Consider the following 18,854-nt stretch of genomic DNA (forward strand, 5'->3'; position numbering starts at 1 on the left):
TTATTTTCTACTTGCATTTGCATTAAATAAGTTATACACTAAGAATAAAATTAGAGTTAATAGGTCATCTGATTATTTTTCACAGTTAACATTGCCAACAACATACTGTAATGAATTTAAAGAGTTTAAACAGTGTAATTTCTTACATATGTATAAGGCTAGTACACAAGAAAGGCATCAAACATTCGCTAATGCCCATCTTTAATTTGAATATAAAATTTTAAATGGCCATGTTCTGTGTAGATTATTGAATCATTTCAAGCAACAACAAACAACAACAAACAATAAGAACAAAAGCCTGGAAGGCTAAGAGAGTTCAAATATAGCTGAACTTTTCTCTTGTAATAACACATATGTCTCAGGCATTTTAGTAAATTTAATGTACAGAAGTGATAACAAGGGGACATCTGAATCCAGGGGCACTGCTAATGGCTGGACATATGGACCTTACCAGATCAGCTTTAGAAAAGACAATGCTATAACCCATCCTAAAGGTATAATTTAGCTCTCTAATAGGATAGCTTAAATATCTAACTCCTTTCTACTGAATGAAAGTGGGATAAGTACAAATGAAAAGCTAAAAGAATTTTCAATGAAACATATCTTCCAGAGGCAGAGTTTTAAAACTTAATAAATACCGTGAAAGACACTAGGAGTATGTCATGACCCTATAAGTGCATTTGGCCAATGGGAAAGCATTCAGATACTCAGGAATAAAATGACAAAAGTTGCTTTGGGAAGAAGTGCATTAACATTTAAAAATTTTTCTTTACAATTACATCAGTGATAAGAAAGAGCATTACTTAATGGAATTTCCCAAAAATAAAATTTAAAAAAATGCCCAGTCAATATGGCTCATCGAACTATGAAGCATGAACCAGAAGGTCACGATTCCCAGTCAGGGCATATGCCCGGGTTGCAGGCTTGATCCCGTGTGGGGCATGCCGGAGGCAGCCAATCAACGAAGTCTCTCTCATCATTGATGTTTTTTATCTTTCCCTCTCTACCTTCCTCTCTGAAATCAATACAAATATATTTAAAAAATAAAAAAAAAACACTACAACAGGTTAGGTGCAATATAGTATGGTAATTAAGAGCATGGACTCTAGAAGCAGCAGAGCTTCTCAGCTCTCTTTCCATATCTGCACTTAATAACTCTGTGACCTAGGGCAAGTCACATAACTTTTCTGTGCTCTATGTTTCCTCCTCTTCTTGTGGAATACAACAGTACCTCACTCACAGGATTGTATCTAGCATGTGGTAGATCAATGTCAGTTATTATTTTAAACCTGCACATTTGACATGGTAATATTGAAAGTCTCTGTGCCTTTAAATAAAATCCAAGCCCCTCACAGTCCATCTCCCCTCTGCCTACCTTCCAACTTTACCTCTCACTTTGTCCTGTTCTCCTTGATCCAGCTCCTGGCACACAACTCAAGGCCAGGCCTCTCTTAAGCCTTTGCACTTATCTGCCCTCTACCTCCAGATCTGAATGTGGATTCCCCTTCTTTTAATCGACTATTGCCCTGTTATAAACTAATTCTAGGTGCAGTTCTCTTATCTTTTGTTCATATCTTTATTTTCTGTCTTGTCCCAATAAAACATTGGCTTCATATGGACATAAACTTTGTCTTATTCACTGTTTTCTTTATCTCTAGATCTCAAGCATTACAGTGGGGAAAGACAAAATTTAAACCTATGACCAAATAAGTAAGCTCAACAATAAATTATTTCCATTAGAGGAGTAAAAGGGAAGACAAGTCACCAAATAAAAAATGACATTTTTACAACTTAGCCTTCAGAGAGAGAAATGCAATAAAAGACACCAGGTTTTAGAAATGCATTCTTGAAATGTGCAGTGAGGAGCTGAAGGAGTCTAGTCAGAATATCCTATAAGGATTTTCCAAATTATATTAGAGTGTTACTCAGAGCAGAGTAATGGTTTAGCAAGGATACTGCATTGAGACCTGACTTTCTGATTTGTTCTGCCAACTTTAGGAAAAAGGAATGGTCATTTTTCCCCCCTATTTTACTCCCCTACACCTTCTCATAAAAAGAGCCATGCCTTTATGGGACACAAGGAAATTAACAACTAATTTGTGTTATATAAAGCACCTGAAAACATGCTTCATCTAGATCTTTATTTGGGTGAGTTTCAGATTTCTCAAGGGCAAGAGTATTGATGGCCATTATCCTGAGAAGAATGGGAAAGCGATCTGACTCAAGGAAGTAATTGCTTCTGCGAGGCCGGAGGAATGGAGGAGCAGTGGGAAACCCTTCTGTAGTCAAGGTTTGGTCGAGTGTCACAGAGATTTTATATTTGATCTGCATAGCTGCCCCCACTTCAACTGACTAATCAAACTAGAATTGACTGAGAAACTTATTTGGGAGTAAAAGACTAAATAAGATTCTTCTTGACAATTCTAAAGGGTAACGACTGAAGAAATTTAATTTGCTTTAGGAAATAAAGGGGTGTGACAAAGGGTGTAACATTTTCTCCCCTCAAGTATATCCTAGGTATGTATATGACTTATCTATTATGGCAAGAAAGTGAGACAAGCCCCCTGTTTTCTTAGCATAGTAAGGCTAATATTAATAGTGTGTAACCTTCTAAACACCGAAGATTCTCTGGGCTTCCATGACACCATTAATCATGGAGGCATATATTAATACAATACCTTTTGACATATTAATTTTTAGAATATGTGCTATCACTGTACCTGATAGTAGACACTGTAAGTTGCCTTTTCAGTATCTCTTTTCCTCTTCTTCCTCACTAAAGCAAACCCCTGATTTTGTTACAAGCAGTTATAGAATCATATCAGACAGTGTATTATGATGGTCTAATACTAAACCATTTAGTCTGCCAAATACTTCATTTCCTGGGGTGCCTTCTAGAAAACTTCAGGCATAACCACATGGCCCAGTTTTAGACAAAAAAGGGTAAGAGAGTGACTAACAGAGGAATGTGCATTCCTGATAAAAGGAACGTGTGTGATTGGCACTGCCTGTTCTCTCTTTCTTCCTGCCTTGAATGTGTCTATCCTGTGACCATGTCACAAGCACAAAGAGAAAAAGTGAACAGTAGGGAGGCCACAGTAGCAAGAAAGGGGCAAGACCTTTACTGACTAGTTTGAACACTTGTGTCAAACCTACCCATCATCTTTCTCATATACATCCTTGTTGTTTAAGCCATTGGAAGGTCTTCCATTACTTTAAGCCAAAACCAGCCTCTCAGGCACTATTCTCACTATTTGCTATTCTTGGTGATTATATACATAACAGAGCAAGAAGACAATTGAAAGGAATTGAACCCCAATGGCCTGTTTTACAATATTTATTTTTCTCTCAGCCAAGTGAGGTTCTGTCTACCTCAAACTGAAAATAACCACACAACAGCAAGTGTTACTAACTCAACAAAACTGACAATAGAAAGATAGCTAGAAAGTGACTATCATTTGACAGTGTGTCACTACACAAGGGTGATCTTAAAGGCCTCTTTATGCTAAGATTAGAATTAAGAGAAGCTAGGTAAGTGGGATTAATCTGAATTGTATCATATGCCTTAAAAGTGCTTAATATGTTCTTTTTAATCTCAATGCCTTTCGTTGTCCTATTCTCTTTGCCTGGGATACTCCCTATTTCTTTCTGTGACCTACCAACCCTACCTTTAATACCACCCAATTCAGGAATCCTTACCTGACCTGCCCACCTTAATGTCCTCTCTCCTGTCTCTAGTTCTCTTAATGGCAGAGGAGGAGTTGAATTTAGGAATAGCTGGACACAGGAATTCAAACACAAATACAGTTGTTGCTGCTTCATTTTTCCCATATATGAACACCTAGTATATTCTCTCGTTAGGAGATGAATTATTGCTGCTAAGAATTTTATGAATATTTAAAGTATGTGGCCTAGTAAAATCTGCTGTATCGTAAAGGCATTTTATAAACACGGTATTGAGACCATATGTTAATTTTACCAAAAAATATGTAAATAGATACAATTGAACTAAAACAGACGAAAGGCATTATGAAGGGAAATGGCCCTGAAAAACTATGCACATTATGTTTGCAAAAAATATAACCACAATACAGTGTGATGACTGTCACATTAATTATAGATATAAACACATATTTATAGATATACCCTTTTTAAAAATAATTGCTTTTATACTTTCTTCCAAAATTCTTTAGCTTCCCACCTTCATAAAGACGTGCTAACGGATGAACAATTAGAGTCATTAAAAAAAGAATGACTTCAAATATTTGCTTTTTGAGGTTCCTCTTATTTGGCATCCAATAACTCATGCCAATGATAATAAAGTCAATGATTTTCCTCATCCCAGATTCCCAAGCTCCCTATACAATTTAAAAATTCAAATATGTCACCCCAATAAATTAAATTAAAGAATCCAAGTATGTCCTACAATACCCAGTATCTTTGCATCAATAATGTCAAGTTGCATAGAGTTTAAATATCAAAAAGAAAATTTCTATTTCCTCTATGAAAACCATTAACATTTTAGACATGGAGAAATGCAAAATGATGCAGAACAAAGAAAGGCCATTATATAAACATTGAGCCATGACTTGAAAAATGTCAGCAGCCCTGCTAGAAAACAGAAAGGAGGAGAAGAAAGCATATTTAAAAATATTTGCCCTTCCGAAGAGATCACATCAATTATATTTGAGCAATAATCCTCAATACCATCACTTTTAGTCCATCAAACAGTATACTTATAACATAAGTTGCTAGGATTTTCATGTGTCTTTGCAAGGACTTCATAAAAAGATCACATTATACACAGAGTTCTTAGGATTTAAAAATAGGTATTTAACATTCATGTTGTTAATTTATTTTTCCTTCATGTTAATGATGTAACAATTAAAGAACAAGTAGAAAAAGCCTTGACATAATCAGGGAACAAGAGTAAGCTCTCAGTATTATACACCGGAATATATTAATATAATGAGCCATACTCGTCTGTCTACTATTTCAAATTTCATTAAGAAAGAATATTTTCACAAATGATTATGATTCATATCCCCTTTAGAATTCCATGTGAATAACTTTAGTGCTTTACCTTTTTAATTTCCCTGTTTCCTCAATAGTTTCCACTCATCTGACCTCTTGAGAAAATTTAGAGTGGTCATTAGATTTTTTTCCAAATATTCTAATACTAAAGATTCCTGAATATTGCTACTTAATTTATTTTGCTATATTAAATGAGTGTTCTGAACTTCTAAGAATTTATTTGATCTGATGGTAAGTTTATTAAACACATATAACCACTTCAATTTATCTGTGCTTTACTTTTTAGTACAGTGTCTTACATAGGGTAGAAACTACATAAATATATTATTTGAATATAATTTATTGTTCATTGATGCAATTAGTCTATTTCTTATATTTTGGCAATTGTAAAATTAATTCATATGACAATGTAATCTACCTACCTATGATTCTTGGTCTTTGAATTGCTACCTGTTTAATTGTCAGAATAGTTGTTTGAGTATAATAGAGTAGGTTTTGATAAAGTTATCTTTAATAATGCAATTCAACACAAAAAAGGCAAAATAAAATAAAAACTTAGCTACTCTTTAGTGTAAAATCACCTGAAACCATCATTTCTCATCAATAACTGTCCAACTATTCTATCATACACAAATTGTGTGTGTTTTGCAATTACAGGTGGGAGCCAAAATATTGGATTTCTATCTACTAAAGAGCTAGTTGTATTTCTTAAGTATTCAATGGGGAGAATAGTGCCATTTTGAAAATAAACAAATAAGCTCAAAGTCACAGATTACTTAACCTTCCTGAACCTTAGTTATTTAAAATGTAAAACAGCAACAGTTAGAATATCTGTAATTTATGGAGTTATTGTTAGGGTCAAATGCAATATATATGTAGAAGGCAGCCGCAAATTGCAAACTGATGATCAAATGTTGGATTTTGCTTAACCTAGTATACTTCAATTATTTAACAGATTCTCAGAAATAGTGTTTGACAACTTTATTCTTCCAAAATACTTACTGGTATAGACAAGTTGAAAGCCTTCATCTGTCCCTTCAGAATCAGAATTAAATTCTAGCCAGAGCTGATTTGAAGTACTACTAAGAGTCAGTCCTCGCATAGACGCTCCAGTGAAAGCACCTAATAGATGAGTTGTTTTATCTTTTCCATCATAAATCTGCAAAATATATTTATAATTAAAATGTAAATGTGCCAATAATAACTAAATCAGATGCTGTATTTATATCTACATAAAAGAAAAAATTATCATAATCTTCCTAAATAAGTTTACTACATGATTTCAAAGGAAAATTATACATGCATATTGATTCCTATAAATATCGGTCTAAGAGTTAAAATTCACATGGGTAATTTTAAAATTCCAAACTTAGTTGAAGATAAGTAATACTCAAACCCATGTTATATAATTTCTCTTATTATGAAAGCAATCCTTTCTTCTTTGTTTTTAATGGCAGACTTAAAAAGTTGATATTAACTACAAAGAGATTTATTTCCAAGGTTGGTTGATTGGTTGTTTTTCTGCAACTTGCTCAAGGGGACCAAACACCTGCTTTTGTAATAATATAAATCATACAAAATGTACATGTTTCTTTTTCAATTTCTATAATTTACCCATTTACTTTAACTTACCTGATTTTTACATTTTTAAAAAAATATATTTTTATTGATTTCAAGAGGAAGGAAGAGGGTGAGAGATAGAAACATCAATGATGAGAGAGAATCATTGATTGGCTGATTCCTGCTTGCTCTCTACTGGGGATCAAGCCTGCAATCCAGGCATGTGCCCTTGACCAGAATCAAACCTGGACCCTTCAGTCCATAGGCCGATGCTCTAACTACTGGGCCAAACCAGCTAGGGCATAGTCTTAAAATATTAATTTAGAACAGTGCTAAATGCTTTTAGAAACCAATTTAACAACTCAAAAATATACAAAAGCAAAACTGATAAGCTCCCAAGTATCCCTCTATCATTCTCATTCTCACTGCATTCTGACTTGCTTTTCTTTTATCAATGCGTTCTAGACATCTCTTCAGGTCAGAAGATAAAGAGGCTTCCTTTTGAACACTGGGTAATATTTTTTTAAATATATTTTCATTGATTTTTAGAGAGTGAGGAAAGTAGAGAAAGAGAGAAAGAAAGAGAGAGAAGCATCCATGAGAGAGCGAAGCATAGGCTACCTGCTTCCTGTATGCCCCCTCCAGGGGATTGAGCCCACAACCCAGGCATGTGTCCCAACTGGGATTCAAAGCAGCAAACCAGCAAACCTTTTGGTGCTCAGGACAATGTCCAACCAACTGAGCCATACCGGCCAGGGCTGGGTAATGTTTCATACAGTGACGTTACCACAACTTGCTGTATCATTCCCATATTAATGAACTCAAGTTGTTTTTTTACCACTAAAATTAATGCTGAAATAAGCAAATTTTTAATATAAACTCTCATTATTTGGTACTTGTATTTTAATAAGACATTATTCAAAATATGGTATTTCCGGGCTAAAAAGTATTGCCAGATTATTTTCCAAAATGTGTCTAGTAATTAAACTGAAGGTTTACCAGTAATGCATGTTAGCACCGTTTTTCCTTAGAAGCACGTGCTTTCAATATGAGGTTATTACCTCCAAGGAAGTGGAAATTGGCTCTTGCGGGTCATAAACTCTTAGATATTATGATGATTTGTGGTCCTACAAAGATCAACTCTATCTTACAAGTATTATTCCATAGTATTTAGTTTCATGGAGTTGGGGTTGAGAGTTCTTAGGTGAATGTTAATCAGTAGAGAAAGCTGAGAAATGCTCCTCAAAGTTATTTATCTCTTGCCTGACATTAGAGTAGGAAAGTGGATCACTAAACTCCTAATCTAGTGATCTTGCCAGAGCAGCAATGTTTCCAAAAGTGGTATTTATGCATTGTGTTAAGTACTATCCTTCTTGACCCAGAGAAAATTTTAAAAAATGATCCAATATTTTCTGTTATTGGAGAAATATATTTATTTCGGGTCTTTCTATTTTTTTAAGCTAGTATAATACTTTTTTTTCGAAAGAAACTTTCTTAGAAACATACTTTTAAGAAATTATTAAAAGAAAAGGCACTAATGTTAAAAATATATAACAGGAAAAGAATTATCATGTGCCTAGCTGGGAGGACCTAATTCAACACTTAAACTCACTAAATAAAGATTATTTAATAATATACAGTCAAAAGGTAAAAAACAAACACTAAAGAAGCACTACTCTATCAACAAAGTAAAATGAAGCATGATCATTCAACCGTGAATTTTAAAAGAATGTAGAAAATTATTAAATCCAATGACACAAGTGTAAATTAGGAAGGCTTTAAAAAGATAAGAGTTTTATATAATAATCAAGTCAATGCTTTTAACTGGTAAATAAAATCCTTCAAATGTATTCAAAAACATATGGAAGCATACAGACAACAGGGAAGGACAATGTAGTATAGTAAAAAACAAATTACTTTTGAAAGAGACATGAGTATAAGCATAGAAGTAAGAGGATAAAAGAACCAAAATGTACTTTCACTTAAAAGTAAATTTACTTTACCGAGTGATTATTGGGTCTAATCAGTACCATACAGAACTTTTATTTGAGACTGTTACTTCTCATATTTCTATTCTTATTAAAATAAGGATCTTTAAGAATATTTTTATTTACTTGGGCCTACTTTTCTTTTTTAAAATATAATATTTTATTATTATTATTCAGCATATATCTTAATATCTATTTTTTCAAAAAGCTAAAAGAACTAAAGATAACTGTATAATATTATACTTTTTAATTGGAAATGAATAAATTCTTGGTTTTTCCCACAGAAACATTCTTAGTTACTTAGCACCTAATTCAGATAATAAAGACTTACTTTTATGCCAAATATAGAATTTCAAATCAATTTAAAAATTAATAGTATGAAAGTCATCGAGCCCTTTTATAATGTTAATAAAACTCTTTGGTAAGACTAATTTGTTAAAAGGTTGCAATTTATCTGGTAGTTTAACACTAGAACAGACTAAAATTTAATATTGGCATGTTTGAATTACCAAAACTTTTGTAATGGATCAGGGCTTGAAATAAGTTATGGTGTATAGACTCCTAGGTTCGAAAGGTCAAACCTTATTATGATGAACTGCTGATCAACACTCAAAACTGTTGTTAATTTTATAATAAATGTATGTTATAAGATATATGCTCAGTCATTTCTCCAATGAATTAGTAAAAAAGGTGTTATCTAAATTTAAGAGCAGATAGTACATAAAAAAGAGAGAAATTACACATGTACTTATGTATATGAACCTTTGAATTATTCCTACTCATGGACATTACAAATTTAATTTTTTGTCATTTGTTTTATAGGTTGATTTGTAAACTTAAATACATTTTTCTAACAATGTAAGGAAGATGTTAAAGTGTGAGTAAAAAAGATTTTTTTTAATGGTCAATCATAAAGGACTCTATTTGAAATCTTATGTTTTTTCCAAAAGTAATATGAAACAAAGCAGAGAACTTATATGCAAAAATATTTATGTCTCTGAAATAGCTATATATTGTGTCCTCAATTATATGAGCCAGCATACTCTAATAAGGGAGTTGTGGCACAATGAAGAGGCCGCTTTTCAGGGGCATTAGCTTTATAGTTATACTAGAGGCCTGGTACACGAAAATTCTCTCACAGTCCAGGACCCCTCAGGGGATGTCCACCTGCTGGCTTAGGCCCGCTTCCTGAGCCTAACAGTCAGACATCCCCCTGGCAGCCTGGAAGCCCTCGGGGGATGTCTGACTGACATCTTTAGTGCTGCCTAAGAGGTGGGAGAGGCTCCCACCACTACCACTGTGCTCACAGCTGTCAGCCCAGCTTGTGGCTGAGTGGAGCTCCCCCTGTGGGAGCACACTGACCACCAGGGGGCAGCTTCTGCATTGAACGTCTACCCCCGGTGGTCAGTGCGCATCACAGTGACCAGTCGTTCCACTGTTAGGGTCAATTTGCATATTACCCTTTTATTATATAGGATAACAAAGTTGAAGCCCCAACTCTACCACTGAAGTTGTAAGTCCTGTCACAAATCATTTTACGGCTGTGATCCTCAGTATGGGAGAGAGAGAGAAGGGTTTTTTGAGGCCTACCACAGCACTTTATACTAATGAGTATTTAGAGAGTGATTTTGAGAGGGGTGTAAAGGATGAGCAGTGAACAACAAGCAGAGCTGATAGATATGTGTGCTAAGCGGATGTGCTGGAAAATATTTAGCATCCAGGTCTCAAACAAACAAAATTGAGAAGTGTATATATTCATGCAGATCATTAAAAATAACTTTTATTGACATAAAGAGAAGTTGACAAACTTTTTCTGAAAAGAATAAGATAGTAAATATTTTAGGCTGCTGGGGTCATAACATTTCTGTTGCCACTACTCAATCATGCCATTGCAGCACAAAATCAGCTATAAATACTATGTCAATGAATAAACATGGCCTTCTCCTAATAAAATTTTACTTACAGAAACAGGTCTTAGGCCAAATTTGTCCCTTAGAGTGTTGTTTATGAACCCCTGATTTAAGGGATGTGTAGCATGCAATTTACAAATAGTAATAAAATATACAATATTCATTATTGTAAATTCCATAGAGCTAATTGGTTGTCACAAAATGTTTTCAGTGTTTTTTTGCCAAACCTTTTCTTTCCTGCAAGTTACAATTGCAACTGACAAACAAGAGTAGAATATGGTTTGATTATTTTTATGTTAAGTTAGATAAAAGTGAAACATCAAAAAATAGCTATATTAGGCCCAGCCGGCATGGCTCAGTGGTTAAGCATTGACCTATGAACCTGGAGGTCATGATTTAATTCTTGGTTGGGGCACATGCCCGGATTGCGGGTTTGTTCCCCAGTGTGGGGCATACAGGCGGCAGCCCATCAATGACTCTATCAGAACAAAACTGATTTCTAAATGATCTGAGCAACTTTTCTAAGTGGAATAATAGTTTTCAAATACTAGGAAAGATATCTTCTCAATTTTTTTGCGCTATGCACAATGTAATTGCTATAGACACAACACATCTCATTTAAGTGTAGATATGAGCAAAACAGTAAATCTAGTCAGTGTTTGTGGGGTTTGACAATGTCTGCAGTATAAATACCCCTATTATCGATGCTATTGTAATTTAACCTAGTTACTAACAGCTGGAAAGGAGTAAAGGGAAGGCCACATAGTACAGGCATTCATTTGTGCAGCTTTGCCGGGAAGCTGCATTATAGAAGCACGCCCAGTAGAGTCCAGATGAAATAGGGAAGGTACTTTCTGTCAGTCACAGCTGGGAACAGATCATGGGCGAGAGTCGGCCTGGCCACTGCAATCGCAGGAAGATAGGAGATGTTTCACTTCCTAAACAAAGGACTTCTTTCTCCTGGCTCCTGGGGCTCTTGGGAACCTTGAGGCAGGGGTTGTGCTCCATGAGCTCCCCTGCGTTTACCCACATGACCCACAGCCACGTGGACCCCACACGATGGACTGATGGACTGCAACTAGCCTACTGCTGTACCGGACCCAGCTCCCCATGGAACAGAAAGTTGAGACCCTGGCTTTGCTTCTCACTCTACTGAAACCCCAATTGCACATCTTCCAGGACTGGATTAAGGGAAATAGTACTTTGGAAACTGAGGGATGGAATTCCACACAAATAGAAAATCACTCATCCTCCCATGTGAGTCTCAGAAAATTCTTTTTCTCGAGCTATCATAAGAACCCCGCCCTGAGCACTTATGTGGGAAAAGGGATGCCTCACTTTCACTGATGACACTATAACCCAGATCACACTATCAGTGCAACATCATTGAATGCAGAGTTGGGAAGAGATGCACACTCTGACCTAGTATTTCCACCAGAGAGATGCAATACACTACACAACGAGCCTAAAGAGCACAGATAATAGTAAAAGTAGTAAAATAATTAGGAAATTAAAGTTGTATTTATTACCTTTGCTTTTAATATAATTTTAATTAATTTAATTATAATCTAGTTGTAATCTAATTTTTAATAATGGCTATGTATAACAACTAGTTCACAGAATTACTGAAAATTTAACAACAGGCTCTTACAAGTGGCACTCCCAAAGACTCACAGGCAAGTTAGGAAAAAGCTTGAAAATAATACTTCTTAGAAAACAACAGTAATGACACATTAATAACCTTCATATCATACTCCTAAAATAGGTTATTAATCAAGCCCTTCAAATATTGACTTTTTCATAAATATGACATTAATTTTCCTAACCCTTGTTTTTTGAACTCTCAAAATCAATTTTGAGTTATTTTGCTGGCTCTTTTCCATAATCATCCATTTAGTCTATTCTGCATAAGAAATAAGTCTTTAAACTACACAATGCTGACTGTGGTAGAATGATTCCCTTGAATGTTGTCTCTGCTAAACACAGCAACTATGAAAACAAAAACAGTATTTCTGATCGGTATTCAACTTTCATGCTAACAGGCTGACAATGGGAACAATTCATTGTTGATTGTTTAGAGTCTACACCTAATTAAATATCTCCTTTAAATGTGAATTGAGAGAATTAATTACATCACACATTTTGCATAAGGGTTTGGAAAGTTCAATATTCTTGCTGATTGAAAGGAATCAAACCAAAGAAGAATATATTCATAATTCAAAACCTGCTGGTCATCAGATAATCTGGAGAGTTTTATGAAAATACATGATCCTAGGTGTAGACTAACAAACAGTTTCTCCAGATCTAAGGAGTCAGAAAATCTGGTAGTGATGCCAGGAATAGACCACCTAGAAGGGTCATATGGTCCTCTACACTTGATATAAACGTTACTAGTGTGGTGACAAATAAAGTAGTGTATGGAAGGAGAGGGGAGGGTGAGAGAGTATGAGTGAGTAAGTGAGCAGCAAAATAGATTGTGAACTCTCAAAGAGGAAAAGTATGTGTGTGTGTGTGTCTTTAGATATAGCTAAATACGTACACATATTTTCTATGTTGTGAGTGTTTTTGTTTTTATTAGAACCCAATACAGTAATGTTATAGTTTAAGAGAAACCAGAAAAAAACACCACCTTGCAAACTCTATACTCTAAATATATATAAAAACCTAAGCGACCATCTGACCATTTAACCGTCTGATCGGTAAGCTATGATGCACACTGACCACCAGGGGGCAGACGCTCAACGCAGGAGCTGCCGAGCTGTGGTGACTTGGCAACTGTAGTTCTTGGGTGACACACCCGGAACCAGAGAAGAGGGAGCCCAATTCCAGGATGTGTCACCCAAGAACTGCCCTCTTGCAATTCAGGACCCCTCAGGGGATGTCGGAGAGCAGGTTTCAGCCCAATCCCTGCAGGCCAAGCCAAGGGACCTCACCTGTGCACGAATCTGTGCACCAGGACTCTAGTAAACATTATAAGAGAATTTAGCCAATCCTACCACATAAAGAAAACAATGCTTTTAACTTCTCTTGGTCAAGAGGATTCTATGATGGCCTATTGTTTTACTTATTTCTTCTTATTTCCTAATCTGAATGTATTAAAAGAACTGTTTCTACTAGGTTTAGAAACTGGCTTTGCTTCTCACTCTACTGAAAACCCAGCTGCACATCTTCCAGGACTGGATTAAGGAAAATGGGACTTTGGAAACTCAGAGACGGAATTCCACACAAATAAAGCTTTCTACCATATCTCATCCTCCCATGGGGCCTCTGGCACCATTTGTACTTTGGAAACCTGGGGATGCAATTCCACACAAATAAAAAGCTAGGGAGTGCTGGGGATTTGGGATGGGCTCTTGTTCACTAGTTTGCAGTTAAAGCAACTGACCTTTTATCCTTAGAGGACTTTGGAGTCCAAAATCTGAGAATTCTTCATTTTTGCTTTGGAGGGTGCATCTGACTGCTTGTGTATGTAGGTGTCTGAACTAATCATTGGTCTTGGGATTAATGGGAGGAAAAAGGTAACATATAAACATTTTACATCTTACACTGATGGACAGACCATGAAGAAGTCAAACTTGGAAGGTAAAAACCCATCCCAAATCATCTCTGTAGAGTGGCTTGTTAAAGTCATTTTTAAATAACAATTTAGAATAAATCCCAGGCAAGACTAGCAGTAGGGGGATAATAGAATTGATAGTTTCTATTGTAACATTGAGTATATTACATTTTCAACTTCGGAAATTATTCTAGGAAAATACCAAAAAAATCTTAAAAAACGCTAGGAATATAAATTTTCATCCCTTCATCAATTAAACAAAAATCATTATTTAATTAAACCCACTATAATGCATTAAATTGAAGTTTTTTTTCTTTCTTTCTTTCCATTATCTCTCACCATCATATCCCCTCACATAGTCACTATTACTGAGGTCCTGCGCTTTCTCAAGGTAACACATGTCACAAGTGCATGTGACCTTCCTCCAAACAAGTACGGCATTAGAGAGCACGCTAAGAAACCCGCTACAGCAATTTTATTTTTATATCAGCAAATAATAAACATTATTCAGTATGGAAGAGGAATCCATACATTTCAAGCATCATGGAGAGAGCAGACAAATATTTTAGGAAGGGTGGGCAAGTGCTGCCTGACTTTAACACATTAATACATGTTTATTATTGTTGCTTGTGTGATACTGATTAGTGGCTGGGCTTACCCTTCTGATCTATGTCTTGAGACATTTTCTCTTGCATAGTTAGCCTGATAGAGAACAGTGCAAAACACAGGAATGGACTTAAATTAATACTAAAATTCTATATATTTAGGTGTAGTGCAGGAAGTCTTCCCCATGTCTATACAAATCTTAGGTGCATATAGTACCGACTGTGCTAGGGAATCATGAATTATCATCATAATGATATTCTTTTTAAAAGAAGAAAATAACCAACAATCTAAAACCACTGCTTAGGTAAGAATCTCCAGCCAACATGAGATGATATTTTTTTTTTTCAAGATTTGTGAAAACAGAATTATGTTGAATTTCTAAGTTGGCTTAAGAAAATCTTAACATTTAAGAATAAGGCTTGTGATTCATTTTAAAGTATTTAAATCTGATTTTGTAGAAGTTTCATTTTTATTATAATCATGTTTATAAATTATATTTATCAAAACTATACTTTGAAAAATATAAATCAGCAATTATGGAAATACTTATTTGCCTAAAATTATATCTCTTTAATTAATAATTAATTTTGCACTAAATGTTTATTATCAACGAAGTTAATTTTTACTAAATAATTTCTAAACATTGCGTTTTTAGTTTTATATGGTTATGAAATGAGTTTTATAGTCATAAATGCAAAGAATTGTTCATGTGTCAACAGAAATTGTGACTTACTTAATAATCATCAAAATAAAAACATATTATTACTATATTTCTTTAAAAAATGACCACTCGTGTGTTAACTATGATTTTTTGTTGTTGTTGTTGCTCATAAACATTCTTTTCTTTTTTTTGTCTAAAGTTTTACATATGTCTCCTTTTTCCCCAATTGGCACCCCCCTCCCAGCCATTCCCATCCCGGCAAGCCCCCACCGCCCCAGTGTCTGTGTCCATTGGTTATGCTAATATGTATGCATACAAGTCCTATGGTAACTATTATTTTTATATAAATAGTTATTGAGTAGGGAGGAAAAGTGTTTTTATTTTGGTGTTACTGAAACATTCAACTTTGTCATTAAATTAGTTACTTGTTATAAAATACATTGGAAACAAAACATTTTATCTCCATGAAAATAATAATACAAAAATGGGAAATAATATATAATTTAAAGTTAGGAATTGTAGAATCAGCTTATGGTTGGTTACATATGCATATATATGTATTAACGTATACTTAATGACTAAAAATATCAAAATGCAATGCCTGATTTCACCTACCTTAAGAACATCTCCTTGTGCTAAATGAAATGTTCTGGCTGAAATATTGATCCCCTTTCCTGCTTGAACCTGAATACTATAAATGCATTCATGGTTGTTTTCATAGTTGAGTGGGTAATTTGGAGAGAGCAAAATTCCTTCATTATTTGTTGCAGATGCACCACATTCAGCTGCAGGTAAAACAGAATATTGAAGTACAGTTTAATAGAAAGCATTATCATTTTTAAGTTATATAATGAATGGACGTGTAAATGCATTTTCTTTTAACTGGAGCCTCACAGGAAAATCATGTATGGAATGGCTGTGTGTTGTAGATGAGTCATTCCCTCTTAACTATTACATGGGAAGAACCATACCCTGTGGACAGGACACTTGTGCCGAAGTGGAAATAGACTAGAGTTTCACTACATGCCCCACCCCCATGGAAGGATAGCATGGAAAAGGGTGAGAGCGAGAGATTACTAGGATATATTGTACGTTTCTAGAAATCTGATTAATTTTTTTATTTTGAACTTCTAATTTAATTGCTTAAGTATTAAAAAAGTCAACAAATCAATTCTGTTTTATAATGATTCCAATTGGATCTTTTTAATTTTACCTTTTTTGAATTTGGTCCTCCTTCTTCCCAATAATTAGCATTCCCCTGGTTCAACAACTTCAGTAACAAAAAGGTAAATAAATACTGCATTACCTTTTTTTTATTGCTTAAAGTATTACAAAGGGTATTACATATTACATTACCTTTGAAAACTGATATAACAAGGAAAACCCACTAACCAATAACTGTAACAAATTGGGTATCTTTAGAAATAATAGTATTACCTTTCAGTTTAAAAGAACAGATTAAGGCATTCTTGAAATCAGTATATTGTACTGCTAACTCTCCAGAACTAATTTTGCAAAATTTGTGGACATGTCTAACCACTTAGAGAAAATTAAACATTTCTTAATTTATGTAAAATTTAAATTCTACTCATTACTTAAAAAAACTTGTAGCATGATTGCTATATCAGACAAGGCCTGACAATCCCCACGCATGCTCCTGAGGTCTCAGAAATTCAATGAACTCTGCTTCCTATCTTATCTGATAACTTGCTTCATGTTACCATACCATGGGCCAGGGAGAGTTATACTTTTTTAGAGGTTTTACTAACCAGAAAATATGTCAAGTCACTATTTTCCAGAAATGAGATTTTTAAAAATAATGATTCATGGGTACAGTCATAGGAAGTATACAAGAAAGTGAACGATGGATTGCTTTACATTTAAATGATTAAACATTAACAAAAAATAAGGCAAAAGAAGAAAGCCTAATGAGGAAATGAAAATGATCAAGACTGAGCAATCAGTACAATATCAACATAGTATAAAGTAATAAAAACTAATGCTGTAATGTTAAAAATCCACCAATCACATGAAGAAATGTGGCCCAATACAGTTCCTCCAAGTCCATTTAAACAAAAGGAAACCAAGACAAAACCTTAAAGAGTCCCAGTACTAATTTAAATTATTTTAATGTTCCATAAATACGGTCAAACATAAAAATAGATATGTCCTTATGCTTTTAGCTGTATACAATTATAATACCAAAACAAGTTTACAAATACAGGAACAAAATTACAAAAACAATAAAATTAAAAATAGCAACATGTATCCAATGTAGCATACGGTTTTGTTTTCCTGAAATTAAATTGCCCTTGGCAATGTGGATAAAGAACCAGCTGCTAGAGTACCGGCTTTTGGAGTTTGCTATGCTTTTAATTACACTATGCTGTGTAATGATTCAATTCTCCCTCATCTTATCCCTCTCTGCACCGCTGAGAAACTTTCATCGGTATAGTATAACATGACACCATGCGTCCTTCACTTAGTGGGAAAGAATCATTTATATGTTAAGTCTGCCTCATTTCCTTCTCACTAGCTTATTAGAATCTAGGTGTGCTTGTGGGGACATGAAGACAGATGTATTAGATCCTACAGATGGTCCAGAATGCAAGTACATTTTTATCAGTTTGGTAAGAGCATGCAAACAGTTTTTAATGATGTTATAGAATCATGGAGTTCTGATAATATGTGTTGTTGTTGTTGTTTAGAGAGAGAAAGAGAAGCATCAACGTGAGAGAGAAATATTGATCGATTGCTCCCATGTATGTCTGCTCTGATCGGGGACTGAACCTATAACCTGGGCATGTGCCCTAATGAAGAACTGAACCTGCCTACTTTTGGTGGACAGGATGACACTCCTACCAACTGAGCCACACCAGCCAGGGCCTGAGTGTTTTTTTATGCCAGCTTGCAAAACAGTGATATACTGATGAAGAGGTCAAGCTTTGAACTTCAGAGATTTTGTTTACAAAATTAAGCTTCATCTTCTATCTGTATCTATTTGGCAAGTTATTTATTTTCTCTCTTAAGTCTCAATAGTATTATCATTACAATACAAAAAAATAATACCCTCCTCAGAGGAATGTTTAGTTTGTGTGTGTATGAGTTGAAAATATATAATTAGAGCCGAAACCGGTTTGGCTCAGTGGATAGAGTGTCGGCTTGCGGACTGAAAGGTCCCAAGTTTGATTCCGGCCAAGGGCATGTATCTGGGTTGCTGGCACACAACAATAGCTTAATAAACCAGAGCTATCATTACGTATAAGTACTATGAGTGACATCATCTATAAAAATAAAAGTCTAATATGCCAATTAGACTGGACAGCCAAACGACCTTCCGGACGTCCTTCCAGATGACCTACCAAATGAAGCCGCAGCAGCAGGGGCCAAGGCAGAGGTGATTAGGGGCGATCAGGCGGGCCGGGGGGGTAGGGGTGATCCGGCAGGCAGGCAGAGGGGTTAGGGGCGATCAGGCAGGCAGGCAGGTGAGCAGTTAGGAGCCAGCGGTCCCAGATTGTGAGAGGGATCCCAGATTGTAA

General features: G+C 35.1%; 1 protein-coding gene across 1 annotated transcript in view; it reads right to left on the reverse strand.

Moving 5' to 3' along the window:
* Positions 1 to 18,854, reverse strand: part of LOC102765647 (CUB and sushi domain-containing protein 3) — a gene marked incomplete at its 5' end in the record, with an annotated part of 698,415 nt that overhangs the window by 266,998 nt on the left and 412,563 nt on the right. Inside the window, 2 exons of the mRNA XM_006755250.2 lie at positions 6,037 to 6,193; positions 15,931 to 16,100. Of these exons, the coding sequence (XP_006755313.1) occupies positions 6,037 to 6,193; positions 15,931 to 16,100 (327 nt within the window). The remainder of the gene's footprint in view (positions 1 to 6,036; positions 6,194 to 15,930; positions 16,101 to 18,854) is intronic.

The sequence above is a fragment of the Myotis davidii genome, unplaced genomic scaffold, assembly GCF_000327345.1.
Source record: "Myotis davidii unplaced genomic scaffold, ASM32734v1 scaffold713, whole genome shotgun sequence".
Classification (NCBI taxonomy): domain Eukaryota; kingdom Metazoa; phylum Chordata; class Mammalia; order Chiroptera; family Vespertilionidae; genus Myotis; species Myotis davidii.